We start from the raw sequence: 19,419 nt of genomic DNA, 5'->3' as shown, positions 1-19,419 counted from the left end.
TGAATGTATTGATATACAGACATGATGTGATCATTTTCAAAACCTACAAAACAGATATACAACTGTTAATAACATTTTATCAATAATATAAACATCTTTAGTTGACCAGGGATTAACAGCACAGAGGTGGAACGAGTGGAGAATGTCAAGCTCCTGGGCGTGGTCATCCACAACAAGCTTTCTTGGACTCTTGATGTGGATGCACTGGTTACAAAGGCCCAACAATGTCTCTTCTTCCTCAGGCAGCTGAGGAAATTTGGCATGACGGTGAATACCCAACTTTTATAAGTGCGCCATCGAGAGCATTTTGTCTGGATGTGTCACTACCTGGTATGGCAACTGTACCATTCAAGATCGGAGACAGTTACAGAGAGTGGTGAACTCGGCCCGGACAATCATAAAGACCAACCTCCCATCTATACAATCCATCTACCAGGCCCGCTGTCAAGGAAAGGCCACCAGCATTCTCAAAGATCCATCCCATCCATCTATAACCTCTACCATCAGGGAGAAGGTACAGAAGCCTGAACACATGTACCAGCCGGTTTCAAAGCAGTTTCTACCTGACTGTTGTTAGAATACTGAATGGACTCACAAACTCTTAACATTTGCCTGTACCTGCATTTTTGTTTTGCCGCTGTTTACCTATTATTTACTTATCTATGCTATTTAACTCTGTGATCTGCCTGTATTGCTCGCATTTCATTGTGCCTTGGTACACGTGACAATAAATTCAATTCAATTAATTAATAATGTCAGTACAAACAGCCCAAAGACCATGTTTCATTCCTTAGTGTGAGTAAGAGCTGTGGTTCTTTGTGAATTTGTTGGTGTGGTAACAGTTTGAATGAGTGAATGAATCCTGTTCCACACATGGAGAAATTTAATGGTCTCTCAAAGATCCATCCCACCCCAGCAATGTTTTTCTACAACCGCTTCCATTGGGGAGAAGGTACAGAAGCCTGAACACAGACCAGCCGATTTTTAAACACATTCAGAACAGGTAAATGGTCTCTCCCCTGTGTGAACTCGACCTGTATCAGCAGGTCGGATGACAAAGTAAATCCCTTCCCACGATCAGAGCACGTGAATGGCTTCTCCCCAGTGTAAATGTGTTGGTGAGTTTCTGGCTGGGATGGTAAAGAAATCCCTTCCTGCAATCCCTACATTTACACAGTCTGTCGCCAGTGTCACTGTGCTGGTGTTTTGACATTTCAGATGAATCTTAATAGACTCTTTCACACACAGACTGCTTCTCCCCAGTGTGAATGGTGCCTTTTTCTTCCAATGTTCAAAATCCTGACATAATTAGGTCATGATAAACAGGATCAATGTCAGGTCTGGATGTGTGGTTTGAATTCGCTTGAATTCTCTAATTGCTAATCAATCTTTCAAAAATAAAACTGGAGAGAGAAAGCAGAACACACACATAGTTGTGAAAGTATGAGAAATTAATCTGGTCATTTGTGGAGACAACACTTGGGGAAACTGCTGGATTATCATTAAAATTCAACTTGTTCATAAATGTCCTTCAGGAAGATAACTAGTCAGTGTTTGCACAAAGCTACAGAAAGAGAGCAAAGGTGGAGAGCCAGGCATGAAACAGGGGCATTTTATAGACCTACAACTCAACCCTGTTTCTCTTTTCTCCCCACACCTTTCGATCCCTCCGAAGGACTAAGAACAAATGCATAAGTAAAATGATTGAAATCTGAAATGAAAACAGAAAATGCTGGAGTTACTCAGCAGATCTGGCAGCACCTAAAATGGCAATAGATGCAGTAACCAATGTAACCTTAAAGAAGTGTTTTGATGATCATACAAATCACTGTAATAAAGATTACATGATGAGTACCAGAAAATGGAACTAATGTAAATAGTTACTTAATGACCAGCAAGGATACAGTGTTCAATGATTTTATATCTGACCAGTTTTCAAAATGCCCACGTTCTTATACTCCCCCCAACATCAGATCATCTCACTGGTTTGATGTTGGCAAAACAATAAATTCAAACTTGATTGGGTTTAGTATCCTGGGGCATAATTTAAACTGATTGGTTAAATTTGAGTTGTTGTCAACCAAAACTCAGGTATCCATTTCACCAGATGTTACATATTTTCAATTTTCCAGTACACTCTGGGACTGCCATCCAGTCGTTTGATACTTTTTCTTTAAGTAGTGGAATTTGGGAGTTCTCTGTCATTCACATTTTAACTGTTATGAAGCGGTAGGTAGAACCCCTCTGTTAATTAAACCAAACACCTAGAAAAGCTTGCCTTGCCTCGTAATTGCTTAAAATATGAGTGAGAGAGCTCCCAAATTCCATTATTTAAAGAAAAAAAATCAAATTATTTTTCTAATTCTAATAGGGAACATTAAACAAAACTATTCACAAATCTAAACCCTCCATTTTTTTAACTACTTACTATCTGACCCCAATTCTAATAAGACACTTAAGAAAATTACATTAACTTAATCTCAAAATTGCACTGTCTTTGTCTTCCCTGCTGACATTAGTTTGCCTGCTGTTGATCTCTCTGGGTCATCTTCATTTTTTCACTGCAAATAGGTTTACATGAAAAGGTACCTTTGATAGTGTTTTTCTGATTTCTTTGACAGCATGATGTTACATGGGCAGTCAGTTCTCTGGCAGTTTCTCTCCCTAAGGCAGTTCTGTTGGCTCTATGACAGCTGCTCTCTAACTAATTTTCAAAATGTCCGCATTCTTATGCCCCCAACGTCAGATTGTTTCATTGGTTCGATGCTGGCAAAACAATAAATTCAAACCCAACTGGGTTTTAGTATTCCGAGGCATAATTTAAACTATTTGGAAAATTCGAAAGTGATAACGATGTACAGCTTGGAAACACACCCTTTGGACAAACTTGTTTATGCCAACTAGATATCTAAAACTAATCTGGCCCCATTTGCCAGCGCTTGGTCCACACCCCTCTGAACCCTTCCTATTCACATACCCATCCAGATGCCTTTTACACTTTGTAATTGTACCAGTCTCCACCATATCCTCTGGCAGCTCTTTCCTTCAATGCATCACCCTCTGTGTGAAAACGTTGCCCCTTAGGTCCCTTTTAAAATTTTCCCCTTTCAACGTAAACTTATGCCCTTTCACATTAAAGCTATACTCTCTAGTTCTGGACTCCCCTACCCCGGGGAATAAAACTTGTTTATTTACCTTAATACATGCCTCTCATGATTTTATAAACCTCTATAAGGTCACTCCTCAGCTTCTGATGCTCCAGGGAAAACACCCCATGCCTATTCAACCTCTCCCTCTAGCTCAATCCCTCCAACCCTGGCAACATCTTTGTAAATGTTTCCTGAACCCTTTCAAGTTTCACAACATCCTTGCGATAGCAGGGAGACCAGAACTGCACACACAATATTCCAAAGGTGGCCCAACCATTGTCTCAATTGTCTTACCTCTCGTTCTTATCTCTCGCTTCCTCTCCTACCTCCTTTTTCTCTGTGTGCCTTTCTCTCCTTCTCCATCTTGCTCCCTCTTCTGTCTCTTCTTCTTCTTCCTCTCTCTTTTCACTCTTAATCCAGTCCTTTCATTCTTCACTTCTCTCAATGTCTTTCTATACTCCTCCATAACCCCTATTTATTCCTTATCCTCCACCTCCAATTACTTTCTCTCCATTCCCATCTCTCACTCCAGCTCCCTCTCTACCCTATCCCCCCCTGTCTCTCCCTCCCTCTCTCAACAGCCCCTATATCTATACCGTCTATCCATACTCCTTCTCTCCCTCCTTTGCTTCCTTATCCACTCAGCCCCACACCTCTTCCCTCTCTCTCCCCACTCTCCTCTGCCAACCCTCACCTTTCACTCCCTTCCCCATTCCCTTTACCCCCATTTCCATCCAGGCCACCCTATCTCCCCTGATCCTCCTTCCCCCTTTTTTCCAGTCTCTCCCCCATCCCCTCCTTTATCTTGCCACTGATCTCCTCCTCACCTGTCTCTCTTCTCCTCGCTCCCTTGCACCCCTGCTACTATTCCCCCTTTCCCTCTCTCTCACCTCTCCTCTCTCCCCATCCGTCTTTCTCTTCATGGTTTCTCTCCACCCATTTCCTCCTCATCGCGTCTCCTCCCTCTTCCCCCCTCATCTCCTCTTGCTATTGTTCCCCCACTCCGTCCCTCAGTTTGTCCTCTCCCCTCTCTCGTCTCTTCTCTGTTCCCAATCTCATCTTTCCACTGTCTCCTATCCCTCTCTCTCTTATGTCCCGCATGCCTCAAACTCCTTCTCAACCACGCCCCCCTTCTCATCTGCCCATTCCATCCTTTCTCTTCCCAGTCCCTCTACCCCCCCAGTCCTCTTTCCCCAGTGCCTCTTCCCTCTCTACTCCCTTCCCCTCTCAACTCCCTCTCTCCATCGTGTCCCTCTCCTCGTCAAAGCAGCAACCAAAACTCAGGTCTCCATTTCACAGCCAAATGTTACATATTTTCAATTTTCCCAATACGCTCTGGGACTGCCATCCAGTTGTATACACAGGTGCTTGTTATCTCCCAGTTCGGAACAGCATTGGCTCTCTCTTTAAGGTACAGAACACACCTTCAACTTCATAACAAGTAGAATGTCAAAAGAACACAGACAGGTTGGTATACTCAGCAGACAGTGACAGTGCCAACATAAAATATAGGTACAGTTTTAAAAGATGTGCAAGCGCAAAGGTACCTGTGTGTATCAGGTGCCTAAATCATTGAAGGTAGAAAGACAAATTGAAAAAGTGATTAATAAAACATGAGGCATTCTCAACTTAATCAATAGGGGCATACAGACAAAAGCAGGCAGGTATTTTAAATCTGTTTGTTATGATCTCAAATTTGGTCACCAATATGATGTTACCATCTGGTAAGAGGCCAAGCTCCTTTTGATTTTAAAGTATTCAAAAGATAAGATCCATGGAACTTACTGAAAGAATAAAGCCTCAAGATTCCACAATTTTGTGAAAACAATAACTTTACGGTACAATTTTCAGACAGTCATTCTACCTGCAATACATGTACAATTTGTATCTAACATCCATAATTAACAATGTAATAAATATGGTTGATAGACCATGATTGAACACCCCACTGTGCACATCAAACACCAAATGAAACCAAGACAAATCCCAAAGATGTCTCTGCAACTTTCTCTAGAAGTGAATGACATGATGAGTCACCAAATCCTACAAAACTTCTCAAGGGATTACAACATTTCACTAGCCTTGAACCTCTCTCACAACAGCCAGTTGTAAACTACCTCACTGACTAATCCTGTTATAGTCAATCACTTTCCATGCTTCTGTGCACTCTGAAACTGTACACCAGTAATGATTCACAAACATAACTGCAGCATTTCAGCAAGCCAGATATATCCCTGGAAATTCCCTGAGTTTAAACCTTGATCAGTCATATGAGGTAAACACTGATCTTTGCTGCACTGAAGTGCTAATACTTGCAGGATTTTGAGTGCCATGAGTGACCTTCGTATCTTTTCTGTTTCATCCCAGTCCTTACTACACAGAGCTGGTGAATTGCTCTTGACGTCTTTCCTGAAGGTCTGCTAAAATCAGCACTTGTAACATGGAGTCCACTCCTATTTCTGCCCAACAAACTGGAACTGTATTTTGCTCGCTCCTCAACTGTCTTGAGTGACCTATTGTAACCCTTGCAAAAAGCCCCTACTCTACAGCAGAGCAGAATTGAATGCCTAAGAATGCATAACTACTCTTGGAACTCAAAATGTTCCATAAATGTTATATTCTCATAGAATAGATACAGTATAAAATGCTCATTTAGCTGCAAGTGGAATATTCCATATAGCACTAGGCACTGCACTTTAGAGGGATGTGAAGGCATTAGAGACAGTGCAGAATAGCTTCATGATCATCTCAGAATCCCAGGGATGCGAAACCAGTTATACAGAAATGTTGGACGAATCGGAGCTGATCTCCTTGGAGAAGGCTGAGAGCAGACTTGATAGAGATTTTCAAAATCATCAGGAGTCTGGACAGAGTAGACAGGTAGAAATTGTTCCCATTGGTGTAAGGATTGAAAACTAAAAGGCGCAGATTTCAAATCATTGTCAAAAATGAAAAGTCACATGAGGAAAAACATTTTCACACAGCAAGTGCTACTCCTTGACAGTGTGGTGGAGGCAGGTTCGATCAAGACATTCAATAGGAAATTGGAAAGGAAAAATGTGTTGGTCAATGGGGAAAAGGTGATGGGAAGGGTGAAGAAAGAGTGGAACAAGGTGAACAGCTCCTCCAGAGGATTAACACAGACACGCAGTAACCTCCTCCAGTCCTGCTGTGTTGAACAATCCCTTGAGAAGTAGAATGAGGAGGAAGAGGAAGACAGAGACAATGAGAAGAAGGAAGATGATATTGAAAACGAGGTAGAGGAACCCAAAGAAAAAGAGAGGACAATAATGAGCTGGAGTACTCATTATTGATGTGGGAAGGGATGTAGACAATGATCAGGAAGTTGCAACATGGATGAGAAGGTGGAGTGAGCCGACAGGGAAGGGAGGAACTAGAATATTAATGAGGATGGAGACAAATGAGGAGGAAGGCAAATCATGAAGAAGTAGAAGGAAGTCTCGTACATGTGGGTGTGCTAATAAAATATGTAGTATAAAACCTTATCTTCAACAAATACTAAGTTCAAGCTGCTGAGATCAAACCTTTAGCTTATTTCTTTAAAACTGATGAAGAGGCCTTGAATTGTGTAATTAAGGCAGATACAATTGCTTGAAGCTGAACATTTTTCTGACATGTTTAAGTTCATTTAGTTCATCAAGCAAGCAGTCCCTTTCCTGTTCTCAGGTTGCCTTTGACTTACTAATCCAATGAGCAGAAATTCAAACGGAACTTTTACAAAACATGGTTCAATAAAATCCAAAAATATTAGTTTTTTTCACCAATATTGATTCATGACAATATATTTTCAAAATCTTACATCCAGACCCAGCTAAAGTAAGTTCACCTCCTGATTTATAGTTCTATCACTTCGAATCATTCTAACCTACAAGCTAAAAATTACAATCCTAAGACTGCTAGTTACATTCTACATGAACAATGGACGAGGTATTCACAACACTTTCCCGCTAGAAGAAAATGAAAATGTGTCACATATGATGGGTTTTCATTTACACAATACAGAATAATAGCACATGGAATGTGTTATATATCTCAATAATGATCCAGACACATGCAATACACACAATAAATCCCCCCCCATTCTCCAATCAACTTCTCAAGACCATTACAACACTGCTGAATTCCATGTCCACTTAAAGATGTAAAATATCACCTTTTATCATATTTTATGTAAGTTTGTTTCTTACAATACTTTAAGTCAAAGGTTTGTCTTGAAAGAAGCCTTTCATTGTTCTGTGTAGGTGAATTTTAAAGCTCAGGATGTAAAACAGTCTATGGTGATTTCAACTCCATTGCCTCCAAGTCTGTAGCTTTCTCATGTTTTAACTCCACAAATAAATTGTCAGGTAAGTCCAGAGTTAAACCATCTCCCCCTTTCTTAGTTGTAGGTGCACCCTAGTTTCCAAAATAAGTTTCCAGACTCAAGCATTTTAAATTCTCTTTTGAGAAATTTTAAAAATAGTTTCTTTTTGTGTCATCTAAAACCTTCTTTGATCAAAATCCTTTTAGTGATTCCAAGAATGCTGTTTACACAGTTTCTTCTCTTATCTGATGAAATACATAGTAATTGTAACGAGGTCAGTCAGCTGGACATCATAGAATATGAGTTCCCTCATTGGGACTATTAATCTGTTCCAATCAGGGAGCCCTGGCTGACATATAAAAAAAGTGTGTGTCAAGAGATATTCTGATGAGTAGAGAGGTATTGCCGCTCGATAAAGGACTGTTCGTGACTTGATGATGGGCTACTGACCTCTGTTGAGTTATTTTAGTGGCGATGAGAGTAAAGCATGTCCCTGAAGAAACTCACTCACAACAGTCATCTTTGAGTTGGGATAAGCATTTCTTACGTCATGCCTTTGTTTGGGAAGCTTGACTCGTTCAACCTTGCCATTAAGGACTGGACCCAGTATGTGGAAAGAATGCATTACTTTCCCAGGCAAATGACATTGTAGCAGATTTTAAAACCAGTAATTCTCCTGACAGCCTGTGGAGTTACAGCCTTTTCTGTCATTAGGAGGCTAACTAGCCCAGAGGCTCCAGACTCTAAAACCTTTCAAGAACTGACTGACATAGTTAAGGAATGTTATGATACCAACCCTCTTCTAATTCTGAAATGGTATCGCTTTTACTCAGCAATTTAAACCAGGGAATCTGTATTGGGGCCTTTGACTAGGTTAAGAAGACTGGCAGAGGGCTATGAATTTGGTTTAACCCTTTGTGAGATGCTTACAGACTACTATTAACAAAATTAATTATGTAACCATGCAAAAACACCCACTAGCTGAAGCCAAACTGGACTTCAAACAAGTGCTACAGGCTTTATCATTGCATAAAGTTGCAGGGTATGCCATGGAAATGGACACCCCCGTTAGTCTGACAGAGCTTATGGAACACCACTTGAGTGCAGGCAGTTGCAGTGCTTCACTCAGGACATATCCTGTTTAGAGGGACTCTAGGTCAGTCCACAGCAATGCCCCAAACAAAACCAAGCCTCAGCCAAATGGTTAAAAGTTTTTACAGTGTTCTGGCCGGCAAGCCATTATAGTTGTTGCTGGCATGCAAACACAAGACCTAAGTTCATAGGCCAGTATCCAGGAGAGTTCATACACTGGAAAGTCCACTTACATGTGATGTGGAACAGTTAAATTGTTCAGCAATATCCAAATCAAAACCAATCAAGATAAACATCTGGCTCTGGATTAGTGGTGCTGGAAAAGCACAGCAATTCAGGCAGCATCCGAGGAGCAGTAAAATCGACATTTCAGGCAAAAGCCCTTCATCAGGAATACAGGCCGAGAGCCTGAAGCGTGGAGAGATAAATGAGAGGAGGGTGGGGGTGGGGAGAAAGTAGCATAGAGTACAATGGGGGAGTGGGGGAGGGGATGAAGGTGATAGGTCAGGGGGGAGGGCGGAGCGGATGGGTGGAAAAGGAGATAGGCAGGTAGGACAAGTCCGGACAAGTCATGGGAACAGTGCTGAGCTGGAAGTTTGGAACTGGGGTGAGGTGGGGGAAGGGGAAATGGTTATATGGTCATCCAGTGCATACCAGCGCAGCCATATCAGTTTTTAATAAAATGCACTCTAGATTCCAGCCCTTAACTTTGCACCAGACTCCAGTGAAATAATTCCACAGAGGCAGGTATCCTGTCGCCTGGTAATCCTTTATTTACACATGAACAGCCTTTGACTATAGTTCTGCCTCTTCAGAGTCAGGTATCAGAGTATTAGTATCTCTGACACTCCCCTTTTCATCTGTCAAGCAGGCCTCCCTGATTGGACCAGATTAACAGCCACAGTCAGGGTACTCCTATTCTATAAGGTCCAGTTGGCTCACCTTGTTACAATCATTTCACTCAGCTGGACTGAGAACCTACACCGGCAAACTGTCACAGATTAAGGGTACAGTTTCAGTTCTGGTCCCTTATGAAAAGTAGTTGGCTCAGTTACCAGTGATTGTAGTAAAGGGCTCGGGCCTAAGCTTAGTGGGGCAAAATTGGATAAGAGATATTCACTTTGATTGACTCAATATTTTTCAATTAGAAAACTGCTACCTGAGTGAAGTCCTAATTAAATACCCAGAAGCCTTCCAGGAAGAGCTGGGGATTGCATGTTGACCAGGAAACAATTCTGACCAGTGCCATTTGCCTTATGGCGAAAAGTAGAGGCAGGAATCAGAAGACTGAAAAGCGAAGGAAGCATGAAATTTTTCTAATTCATGGAATGGGCAATACCAATCTTACCAATTTTGAAGCCTGATGGTTCAATTTGCTTTTGTGGGTATTTTAAACAAACAGTAAACCTTTTCTTACAGCTGGATAAATACCCAACCTCTCAGCTAGAGGATTTAGACGCAAAGCTGGTGCAGTTGGGAGGGGTGGTGGTCTCCTTCATGAAGCTGGACATGAGGCACATTTACTTGAATTGCATTTAGACCAAAATTCCCAATTAATAAACATAACAGCTTGAACCAATATTCAAGATTCCCATTTGGGGTATTATCAGTCTGTTCAAATTTCAGTGGATGATGGAGAACATTTTTGCAAGGTATCCTCAGGTCACCATTTACCTAGATAATAGGGAAATCTGACAAGGGACATTTACTAAGGCATTGTTCCACAGCAGGTTTACACCTAAGAAGGGAAAAATGTGTGTTCCAAATCCCCCAAGTGACTTACTTGGGCTACAGACTTGACAAGACCAGGTTACACTTGTTGGAAGAAAAAGTGAGGGTGATCAAAAGTGCCCCAGCTCCCATGTCTATCCAGGAGATTTGGTCATTTCTTGGGCTGGTAAATTTTTATGCAAAATTCAGACATAAGCTGATGCACCCTTGCATCTTTGCATCAACTGCTAAAAAAAAGGATGAGCCTTGGAAATGGTCAGATAGAAAGCCCCTAGCTTTCAGTGAAGTAAAGAAACAGCTGTCATCATCTGAGGTGTTGGCACACTATGATCCCAAGAAAGATCCAGCATTATGTGCAATGCCTCCCCATATAGCACTGGAATGGTAATAGCTGATAGGTGGCCCAAGGAGAGGACCACCTATTAGCTTACGCATCCAGGACCTGGCTAATGCAGAGCTTAAATATGCCCAAATAGAAAAAGAAGGTATTGGCAGTCATATTTTAGAGTCAAGAAATTCTTCTATAGAGGAGAATTTGTGTTAATCACAATCACGAACCCCTACTTGGTCTACGAAAAGAGGACAAGACTGTGCCATCCATAGCTTCAGGCTGCATTCAGCAGCAGTCTCTAACACTAAGTGTTTCTAATAAGTTAAAACACTGTCAGGGAAGTTGAGTAGCGAATACAGTAGAATTTTGATTATCCGGAATTTGATTATTCAAATTTCGGATTATCCGGCAAGATTGCAAGGTCCCGATGCTTGGCTAAACTGTGTTATCTAGCATTCGATTATCCCAACAAAATACTCCCCGCCATGTTGTTCGGATAATCGAGGTTCCTCTGTACATTGAGCCGCCTCCCATTAGCAGGTACATTACCAGTGGAATCACAGTGGAAGCATCTGTAATGATATTAAACTTTCTGGATATGCCCCAGATACAGCTAACAATATCAGATCTTAGACACTGAAGGAGGCAGTCCCTTCCAAACTGAAACAACTGGTATTAATGGGGGAAACCAAAAGGCTGTTTCAAGTAGAAGTGAAACCTTGTTGGATCCAGAGAGACCCCATATTGTTATGGAGAGCAAAGGTCACTGTTGAATACTGGCTGAACTTCATCAGGGCCATCCAGGACTCTCCAAAGTGAAGATTTTGACAAGAGTTATTGTAAGAGCTATGTCATGAGAATAGCCAGATAAACCTTAGACTCAACTGCATATCACCTGTGCTGGTCCTTTGAGTGGGTTCAATATTCTTAGTCAAGTAGACACCCACTCAAAGGGGTTAGACATGCATAGCATCCATTCATCAGACACTGGGACATCAATAGAAAAATTGCACGCATGTTTTGCAATGAACACAGTCCTGAAGTCTTGGTCACAGATAACGAGCCATTACTTACCAGCAGAGAATTTGGTTATTTCTTAAAGTCAAATGGAATTTGGCATATATGGGCAAATTCTTACCACCCATCATCCAATAGCCTGGTAGAAAGAATGGTCCAAACTATGAGGGCTGGATTGAAGAAACACTCGATACCAAGCTGTCACAGTTCTTGTTTGATTATAGGACTACCCGTCATGCAACTACAAGGATTACACTGGCAGAGTTGCTAATGCGTGGAAGACTCTACACTAGGTTCAATCTGATCTTCCTGGATCTGGGGGGGATGGTGATACTACATCAGGAACTCTAATGCCACACCTAAGACTCCACTCAGAGAGACAGTTCAATACAGGAGCCAAAGTTTGATGCAAATATCATGCAAATGGCCCCACATGGGTAAGAGGCATGGTTGACAAAAGGTCAGGACTAGTGACATATAATGTTCGGGTAGGTGGGACAATCCTCAATAAACATATGAATCATATCAATGCCATGTACTCTCAAATGATCCGGGAACAAAATGTGCCCTACCTCTCAGAACATTTGGGAATGCTCTGGACTCACCCTCTCTGTCAAACATTGTTGAGTCTTCAGAATCAGAGAAGTAGCTACCTCAATACTTTTGCTGCTGAGTGAGGTGCTCCTGGCACAAAGAAAACGAGCTCCTGTGTATTACATGATGCCTGTGTCGAATGCCAAGTCAGAGGAATTTGTCCTGAAGCTAAAACAACCCTGTAGGCTCTCCAAGGAAAAGGAGTGTCAGAGATACTGTCACTCTGGTGCCTGATTCTGTAAGAGGAAGTACGATCATCAAGGACTGTTCACATATAAAGGGTGACGTGATAACAGGATACCAGCCTCTGTGGAGTTGTTTCAAAGAAAATGTGTTTTTACAGCCTTTCAGGGCTACTAAATATCTTTAAACTAATTTAGCTATAGCTATAGAAAACATTTCCCTGGACTGTCGTGACAGCAAGGAATGCACATACCGGGTCTCCAGCTAAATGAGTCTGCATGCTGTTTCAAAGCTCTCTCTATTTATCTGAGCATACATACAAACCTAACAATTCAGAGCAAGAGCAGATCACTTGTTTCATCAAGTCTGCTGCACATTCAATAAGAACATGGTTATTCTGCCTGTGCCCTCAACTCCACTTTCTTGCCTCTCCCCAATAGATTATTGATTGAGGAAGCAGTCAAAGGATCTTTTTCTGGCTTAAAAATATTTAACAAAGCTGCCTGAGGAAGAGAGTTCCAAAGACTGACGACCCTGTATTTGTAACTTGTTCTGCTCTCTTCCCACAGGAGAAATATTCTTTCAGCATCCACCCGGTTGGATGCCCTGAAAATCACGTGTGTTTGAAGCAGTTTGCCTCCTATTCTTCAAAACTCCAATGGATACAGGTCAAACCTGTATAACTTTTCCTTGCATGATAACCCATTCATCCCAGGAATCACGTAAAATCAAACATTTCTGAACTGCTTCTAATGCAGTTACAGTATATCCTTTTTTTAAAGGAAGACCACCAATATTATTGCCACCTCACCAATGCCAGGTACAACTGCAGCAAAACATTTTTCCATCATTTGCAATGATATTTGATCTTTTTAACCAATGAACGAAAAAGTTTAATCCCGAAACTAAAAATTATCTAAAAAACTCTAAATATTCACAGTGCAATAAAATACTTCTGTGCAATTACAGAACTGCTTTCTCCCACATGAAGTTCACAATTGAAGACTTCCTCCTTGAAGTTGATTCCCCTGATGGAATATGGGATCTGAGGAACTCAAAAAGAATTGTTGTTCACCTCACTGGAGAACAGCGTCTCCTCTCTAGGTATGTTGGTGTGTACAGAAGGATGTTGAGTCAGAGAATGATTTCTTGCACACTTAGCATGATGAGAGATTCTCAACTTTGTGAATGTATTTGTGCACACAGAGGTTTCCTAGCTGTGAGAATGATTTGTCACACACCTCACACGTGAATGGTTTCTCCCCTGTGTGGATGTGCCAGTGTTTCAGCAGGGCTGATGATTCTGCAAAGCCCTTGCCACACACCTCACACTTGAATGGCATTTTCCCAGTGTGAATGCATTGGTGTGCACGGAGGTTTGATGATCTCAAGAATGATTTGTTACACACTTGACACGTGAAAGGTTTCTCTCCAGTGTGAGTCCTTCGGTGTCTGTGGAGGTGCGATGAATCTGAGAATGATTTGTCACACATCTCACACTTGAACGGTTTCTCCCCAGTGTGAATGCGTTGGTGCTTTATCAGCGATGATGACTGTGTGAAGGCTCGGTTACACACCTCACACTTAAAGGGTTTTTCACCTGTGTGAGTCATCTGGTGTCTCAATAGATGGTATGTTTGAGAAAACGCCATCTCACAAATTTCACATTTGAAGGGTTTCTCCCCTGTGTGAATCCTCTGGTGTATCAGGAGAGTTGAGGATGTTGCAAAACCTTTATTACAAGCCTCACATTTGAAGGGTTTCTCCCCTGTGTGGGTTGTCTGATGCAGCAGGAGACTTCTTAACTGTGTGAAGACTTTGTCACACACCTCACACTTAACTGCTTCCTCCCCCGTGTGAATGCGTTGGTGTGCACGGAGGTTTGTTAACTGAGAGAAGGATTTGCCACACACCTCACATTTGTGTGGTTTCTCCCCGGTGTGAATTTGTTGGTGGGCACGGTAACTTGATGACTGCCTGAATGATCTATCACACACTTCACATGTGAATGGTTTCTCTCCTGTATGAATGCGTTGGTGCTCACGGAGGGTGGATGGCTGTGAGAATGATTTGTTGCACACATCACATGTGAAAGGTTTCTCCCCTGTGTGAATGCGCAGGTGCACACGCAGCGTCCATGACTGTGAAAATGATTTGTTACACACCTTACAGGTGAATACATTTGCTCCTTTATAAATGCATTTGTGTACACGGAGGTTTGAAGAACTTGAGAATGATTTGTCACACACCTCACATGTGAATGGTTTCTCTCCTGTGTGAATTCGTTGATGTTGCACAAGTGCTGAAGATTTTGTGAAGACTCGTTCACACACCTCACACTTGAATGGCTTCTGTTCCATGATGCAACTCTTCTACTGAAGTTGTTACAGAAAGGTGCACACTGCGTGTTGGGAGAACTTACAATCCTGTGGAGTCCTCCTCACACATCTTACAGTCTATTAGGCTCTCACACATAAGGATATGTCAATAGTTCATGAGGCTCGATGAATGATTGAAGCTCTCATCACACTTGGAGCCCACTCACACTTCTTCCCAGCCTCACCCTGACCGATCACCCACAGCCGAACCAAGGTTGTTCTGATGGAAGGCTCCATACCACTGACCAGTTTCAGATCTGATAATATGTCAAAGCTCCCCGACCCAACTAATTTCCAGATGGGTGGTTTCACTCCCCAGCCTTCTCTGTGTTCAGCAATGCTGTGAAGGGACTGGATGTTTTCTCACAGTTCTGCAGTTGTTCCTTGGGTGATGGTCAGGATCTATCTGCAGTTCTATCCACTCTGTATTCTCTGATGTAAGATGGTGCAATCTTTCTGTAAAACAGAAAAAGTAAACATAATTTCCTCCAATTCCCTCTCCTCCTTTGCTGAAAGGGCTGACTCCTCAGTTACAGACTGTACCACAGTGACTGCCAGTCTGCTATTCCCTTGGCTCTGGGAATTAAACTTGACTGTCACAAACCCTCTTTGTGAGGGAAACTAGATAGTGAGCAGGAGCAGACAATGTGGCTACTTACTTTCTTTAGCACAGCACCCCATCTTCCAGGTGTTCTGAGGACAATGGAAAAGGCAGTCAAGCAGAGTGTAAAACAGGCTGTCTGACACTATGAACTCAAGTATGTTAATCAAGACCAGTTTTACCCTTATAGCACGTGTTTAGTTTTGGAAATTTTGAAAGATCTCGCTTTTGTGTCTGAAATTATTTGAAGAAAACTCACTGGGCTGGAAATGCTAGACAAAGGGCTTATGTCCGAAACGTCGATTCTCCTAATCGTCGGGTGCTGCCTGAGCTGCTGTGCTTTTTCAGCACCACTCTCGACTCTGGAAATGCTAAAAACTTAGGAACATAATGCTTTAGTGCAGCTGTTTAAAAGGTTCTGGTTTATTCTGGGATATTAGATATACTGCACTCACTCAGATTACACATCCCAAATTTAGCTGTCAGTCACAGCGCTGGGCAAAATTATCAAATTTAAACCCAGGTTTTAGGAAATGACCAAGGCGGTAAGCATTCAAAGAATTTCAATAAATATACATCTCTTCTAAAAATTGATTCCGGATCGATTATTAATATAAAATCTGAGACTGACAGGTTTTGTTCACTGAAGGTTTGAAGGGAAAGCACGGGAGGATGGAATTCAGTCACAGATGCATCCTGAACTTCACTGAATCACGGGGCACTCTCAAGACACTAAACGATCGACTCCAATTCCTATGTACAATCTCCCAGAGGCAATATTCCCTGAACACGGCTGTGCAGCAAGGCCACATTCTCACAGTGGGACAGCGTCAATTACAGCCCACGGGATAATAATCAGTTCTCAACACACACAGAGAACTCAACACCTGGAAATCAGTAAGAATCCTCAGACCCTCTGCACCTCCCAGATAATGACACCTCATCTTCTTTTTTTCAGGAATGAGCCATCAACAAAACTCAGCCTGGAAATCCGAGGGAAATGCTTCCAATAAACACACTCAATATCCAACACACAGCTCCAGTCACACAGTTCAGCACAAAGCACCGAGTAAACAGCTCTCTCAGCTGGATCTTCTCACACAGCATAAGGGACATTTCCACCCCTGACTGCCCACAGGATAGTCAGACTGCCTGAAGATTGGTGTGGATATTATGGGATACAATTTGTATAAAAGCTGCTCCTTCACTCACCATCTCCTCACTTGGTTTTCAGTCCCTATAGGAAGTGAACCAGCTCTGGAAGAGGAAGAGGAGACACTGGGCAGAGTGGGTGGGCTCTCTGATTGACGTCTCTCACAGTCAATCCAAATATTACTGTTAAAAATCACACAACACCAGGTTATAGTCCAACAGGTTTAATTGGAAGCACTAGCTTTCGGAGCGCTGCTCCTTCATCAGGTGATTGTGGAGGGCTCGATCGTAACACAGAATTTATAGCAAAAATTTGCAGTGTGATGTAACTGAAATTATACATTGAAAAATCACAAATATTTCTGGAGCAACATGAGTTTTCTGAAACCTGGGAAAGTGACCTTGGAAATGGAGGTGACTTGGAGCAGCAAATCAGGTGGGGATTTAAACTTGTCGTTGTTCCATCTGAATAAAACCACCTTTTTTTTACTTTCAAGAATAAACTTTATTCATAAAATTATTTGGATCTCTATACAATTGGTCATGCCGTTCTTGTGCACACATTGCATTGCTTTACATACAGACATCGATAATTTATTTTTCCTATATACAAGTCTGTACATTTACTATCCAGCACTTCTGCTGAGGCGTCAGCAGAGCCCAAATGACTGCGTGGGCCCCCTGTTCTTCTTAGGCAGGCAGATGTTACACGGTGGTCTTTCCCCACCGCGCCTTGGCGGCAGCTGCCCCAAGCTTCAGCCAGAATACAGTACTCCTTTTCCTTTTGTAAGGCATAGGGTTAAAATTGTACAGAATAAGGAACAGGTGTTGCTTCTGCAAAAGCTTGCATTACAAAATTAGGCTGCGCATGCAAATACTAAACAGTGAGAAGCGAAAACAGGTAGAATTATCTATGACTAATAGGGCAGAGCAACTGTGTAGTGGGATGTACCAGTAACTGGAGAATAGTGTGCCAGTCGCAGGAGGGATGTGGCCAACGGATGGAATTTAGTTTGGCAGGATGATCACATGAAGACAGCAAACTCTGCCAGGATAGTCATATATAAGGAATGAGATAAGTAAGGGTAAGGGGCGACAGGCATCAGAGTAATGGGAGAAGTAAACAGAGACAGAGAGAAGCTCGACAAAGGCGAAGTGAAACTAGAGCTTGTGATAGGTTACGTGCTACAGCAAAAGTAACCAATGGGGTGAAAGTGGAGGACCAAGAGACGCAGCTGAACAGCATAAATCAGAATGTAACCCTCAGATCAAGGTGTTTACTTGTCAGGCACCCGTTCTTGCAAGTACGTATCAATAAAATTCGCTGCTTCAGAATTTGACTTGGACTGAAATTTATTAATACGTGAGTTTTGTTTCTCACAATTTGGGCGCTTGTCCGGGGTGTCCATCATCACCAGAAGGGTAGGCACCATTGACGGTTGGGAAGACGTGTCCCATTCCTTTTAAAACGGTCCCGTGTTCCTCGGCAGTGTGTTTCCCCTTCTGCTTGACTGATTGAGATCCAATGAGAGCCTAACTGAACCAGGTGAAAGGTTGTAAGTAAGCACAGGGAGCCAGGCAACTCCATGCATGGACCAAGGCAGGAAAATTAACTTTTAAGTACTGCCTTGGTGGCTGGGATTGAGTTCTAGTAGTTAATAAGGGTCTAACGAAGTAACTCAATATGGGCTATGCCCAGGGTAAGGAAAAAACCTCCGGGGAAAAAAATGGTCCCTGACAACATCCCTCCAGAAAGTCCGTTGGACAGGATGTTGTGGAATAGGAAAAATAATACTTGTCCAAGGGAAAAACATGATTAAATATTGTTGCTTTGTACGGACTAAGGAATCCATTCTTCATCCCGCCGTCTTCTGGCCAAAGTACGTGTCGGACGAAGACTGGGTTTGTAAATATTTGAATTTATATGTCAACAGAAAACAGCCTTTCAGTCAGGAGGGATCAGATTATGCTTCGTGTTGGAAGGGCTAGTGGCTGAAGGGCTACTGAGGGTACACTTTGTAACTAAATCATGGCCAGACATCCAGAAAAAAAATTCAAAAGATAGAGGGGTGAAGCGAGAAGCGGAAATCCTCACACTCGGGATGTAATTACTGTGAAAGGACGGGTCACTTTAAAAGAGAGTGTCCAGATCTGAAAAAGGACGTAAAGGCAGTGCCGTTTATGAACCTTGATGAAGAATAGGGATGTCAGGGGATCCTGCCCCCGGGGACCCACCAGGAACCCTTGATAAATTTAAAGGTGGGACCTTACAAAGAGGACGTAGTTTTCCAAGTCGATACGGGGGGCAGCAAGGTCATCCTTAAAATTTAAGCCCAAGGGAGTGGGAACGAAAGAGTTATTTGGATTATGGCGACAGTTTTGTGATGAGAGGCACGAAGAATCAGTTTTGCGCTCATGACAAAATACTGCCACCAAATTGGGGATTGAATTAACTGCAAATGGTGCTATGGAATCTGTTGAGGTTCTTAAAAATGAATGTGCTCGAGCAAAACAATTACAGAAACAGAATGAGAAGTCACAAGTGATTGGTAAACAAACAGAACTGCGCAATTACAGTTTTTAAAATGTTTGAGTCACTTGTTACATTTCCAACCTGAATTACAGATAATGATTAATTAGTTTATTTATATAATATATATAATTAATAATTAATATTTATAATATATCAATTGTATTAGCCTGACTCAATATTAATTGGCAGGATTCCTTCACACATTCTCAGTGACCTGTCATATTGATTCATGGCTAATTTAAAACGTGACTGCATTAATTCATTGTTAATTAAAGAATGGAAAGCTACATTACCGGCCAGAGTGCGTGCAGGCAGTGGCAGCAACAGCCTTATT

At 42.1% G+C, this 19,419-nt stretch overlaps 1 protein-coding gene and 1 pseudogene across 2 annotated transcripts in view; one reads left to right on the top strand and one right to left on the bottom strand.

Moving 5' to 3' along the window:
* The window catches only part of LOC122541601 (uncharacterized), a 91,650-nt gene extending 76,079 nt beyond the window's left edge, over window positions 1-15,571 (bottom strand). The window contains exons 1-2 of the mRNA XM_087978801.1: window positions 15,459-15,571; window positions 13,663-15,255 (exon numbers count right to left, since the gene is read on the bottom strand). Of these exons, the coding sequence (XP_087834927.1) occupies window positions 13,663-14,781 (1,119 nt within the window). The 5' untranslated portion in view covers window positions 14,782-15,255; window positions 15,459-15,571. The remainder of the gene's footprint in view (window positions 1-13,662; window positions 15,256-15,458) is intronic.
* Window positions 1-19,419, top strand: part of LOC122541193 (uncharacterized) — a 200,104-nt pseudogene that overhangs the window by 121,047 nt on the left and 59,638 nt on the right. The window lies entirely within an intron of this gene.

This window comes from Chiloscyllium plagiosum, unplaced genomic scaffold (genome assembly GCF_037043375.1).
Source record: "Chiloscyllium plagiosum isolate Xiang-an unplaced genomic scaffold, Cpla_swu_hap1 HiC_scaffold_35, whole genome shotgun sequence".
Lineage (NCBI taxonomy): Eukaryota > Metazoa > Chordata > Chondrichthyes > Orectolobiformes > Hemiscylliidae > Chiloscyllium > Chiloscyllium plagiosum.
The sequence above is the reverse complement of the archived record's forward strand: the minus strand, read 5'-3'. Positions and strand labels throughout refer to the sequence as shown.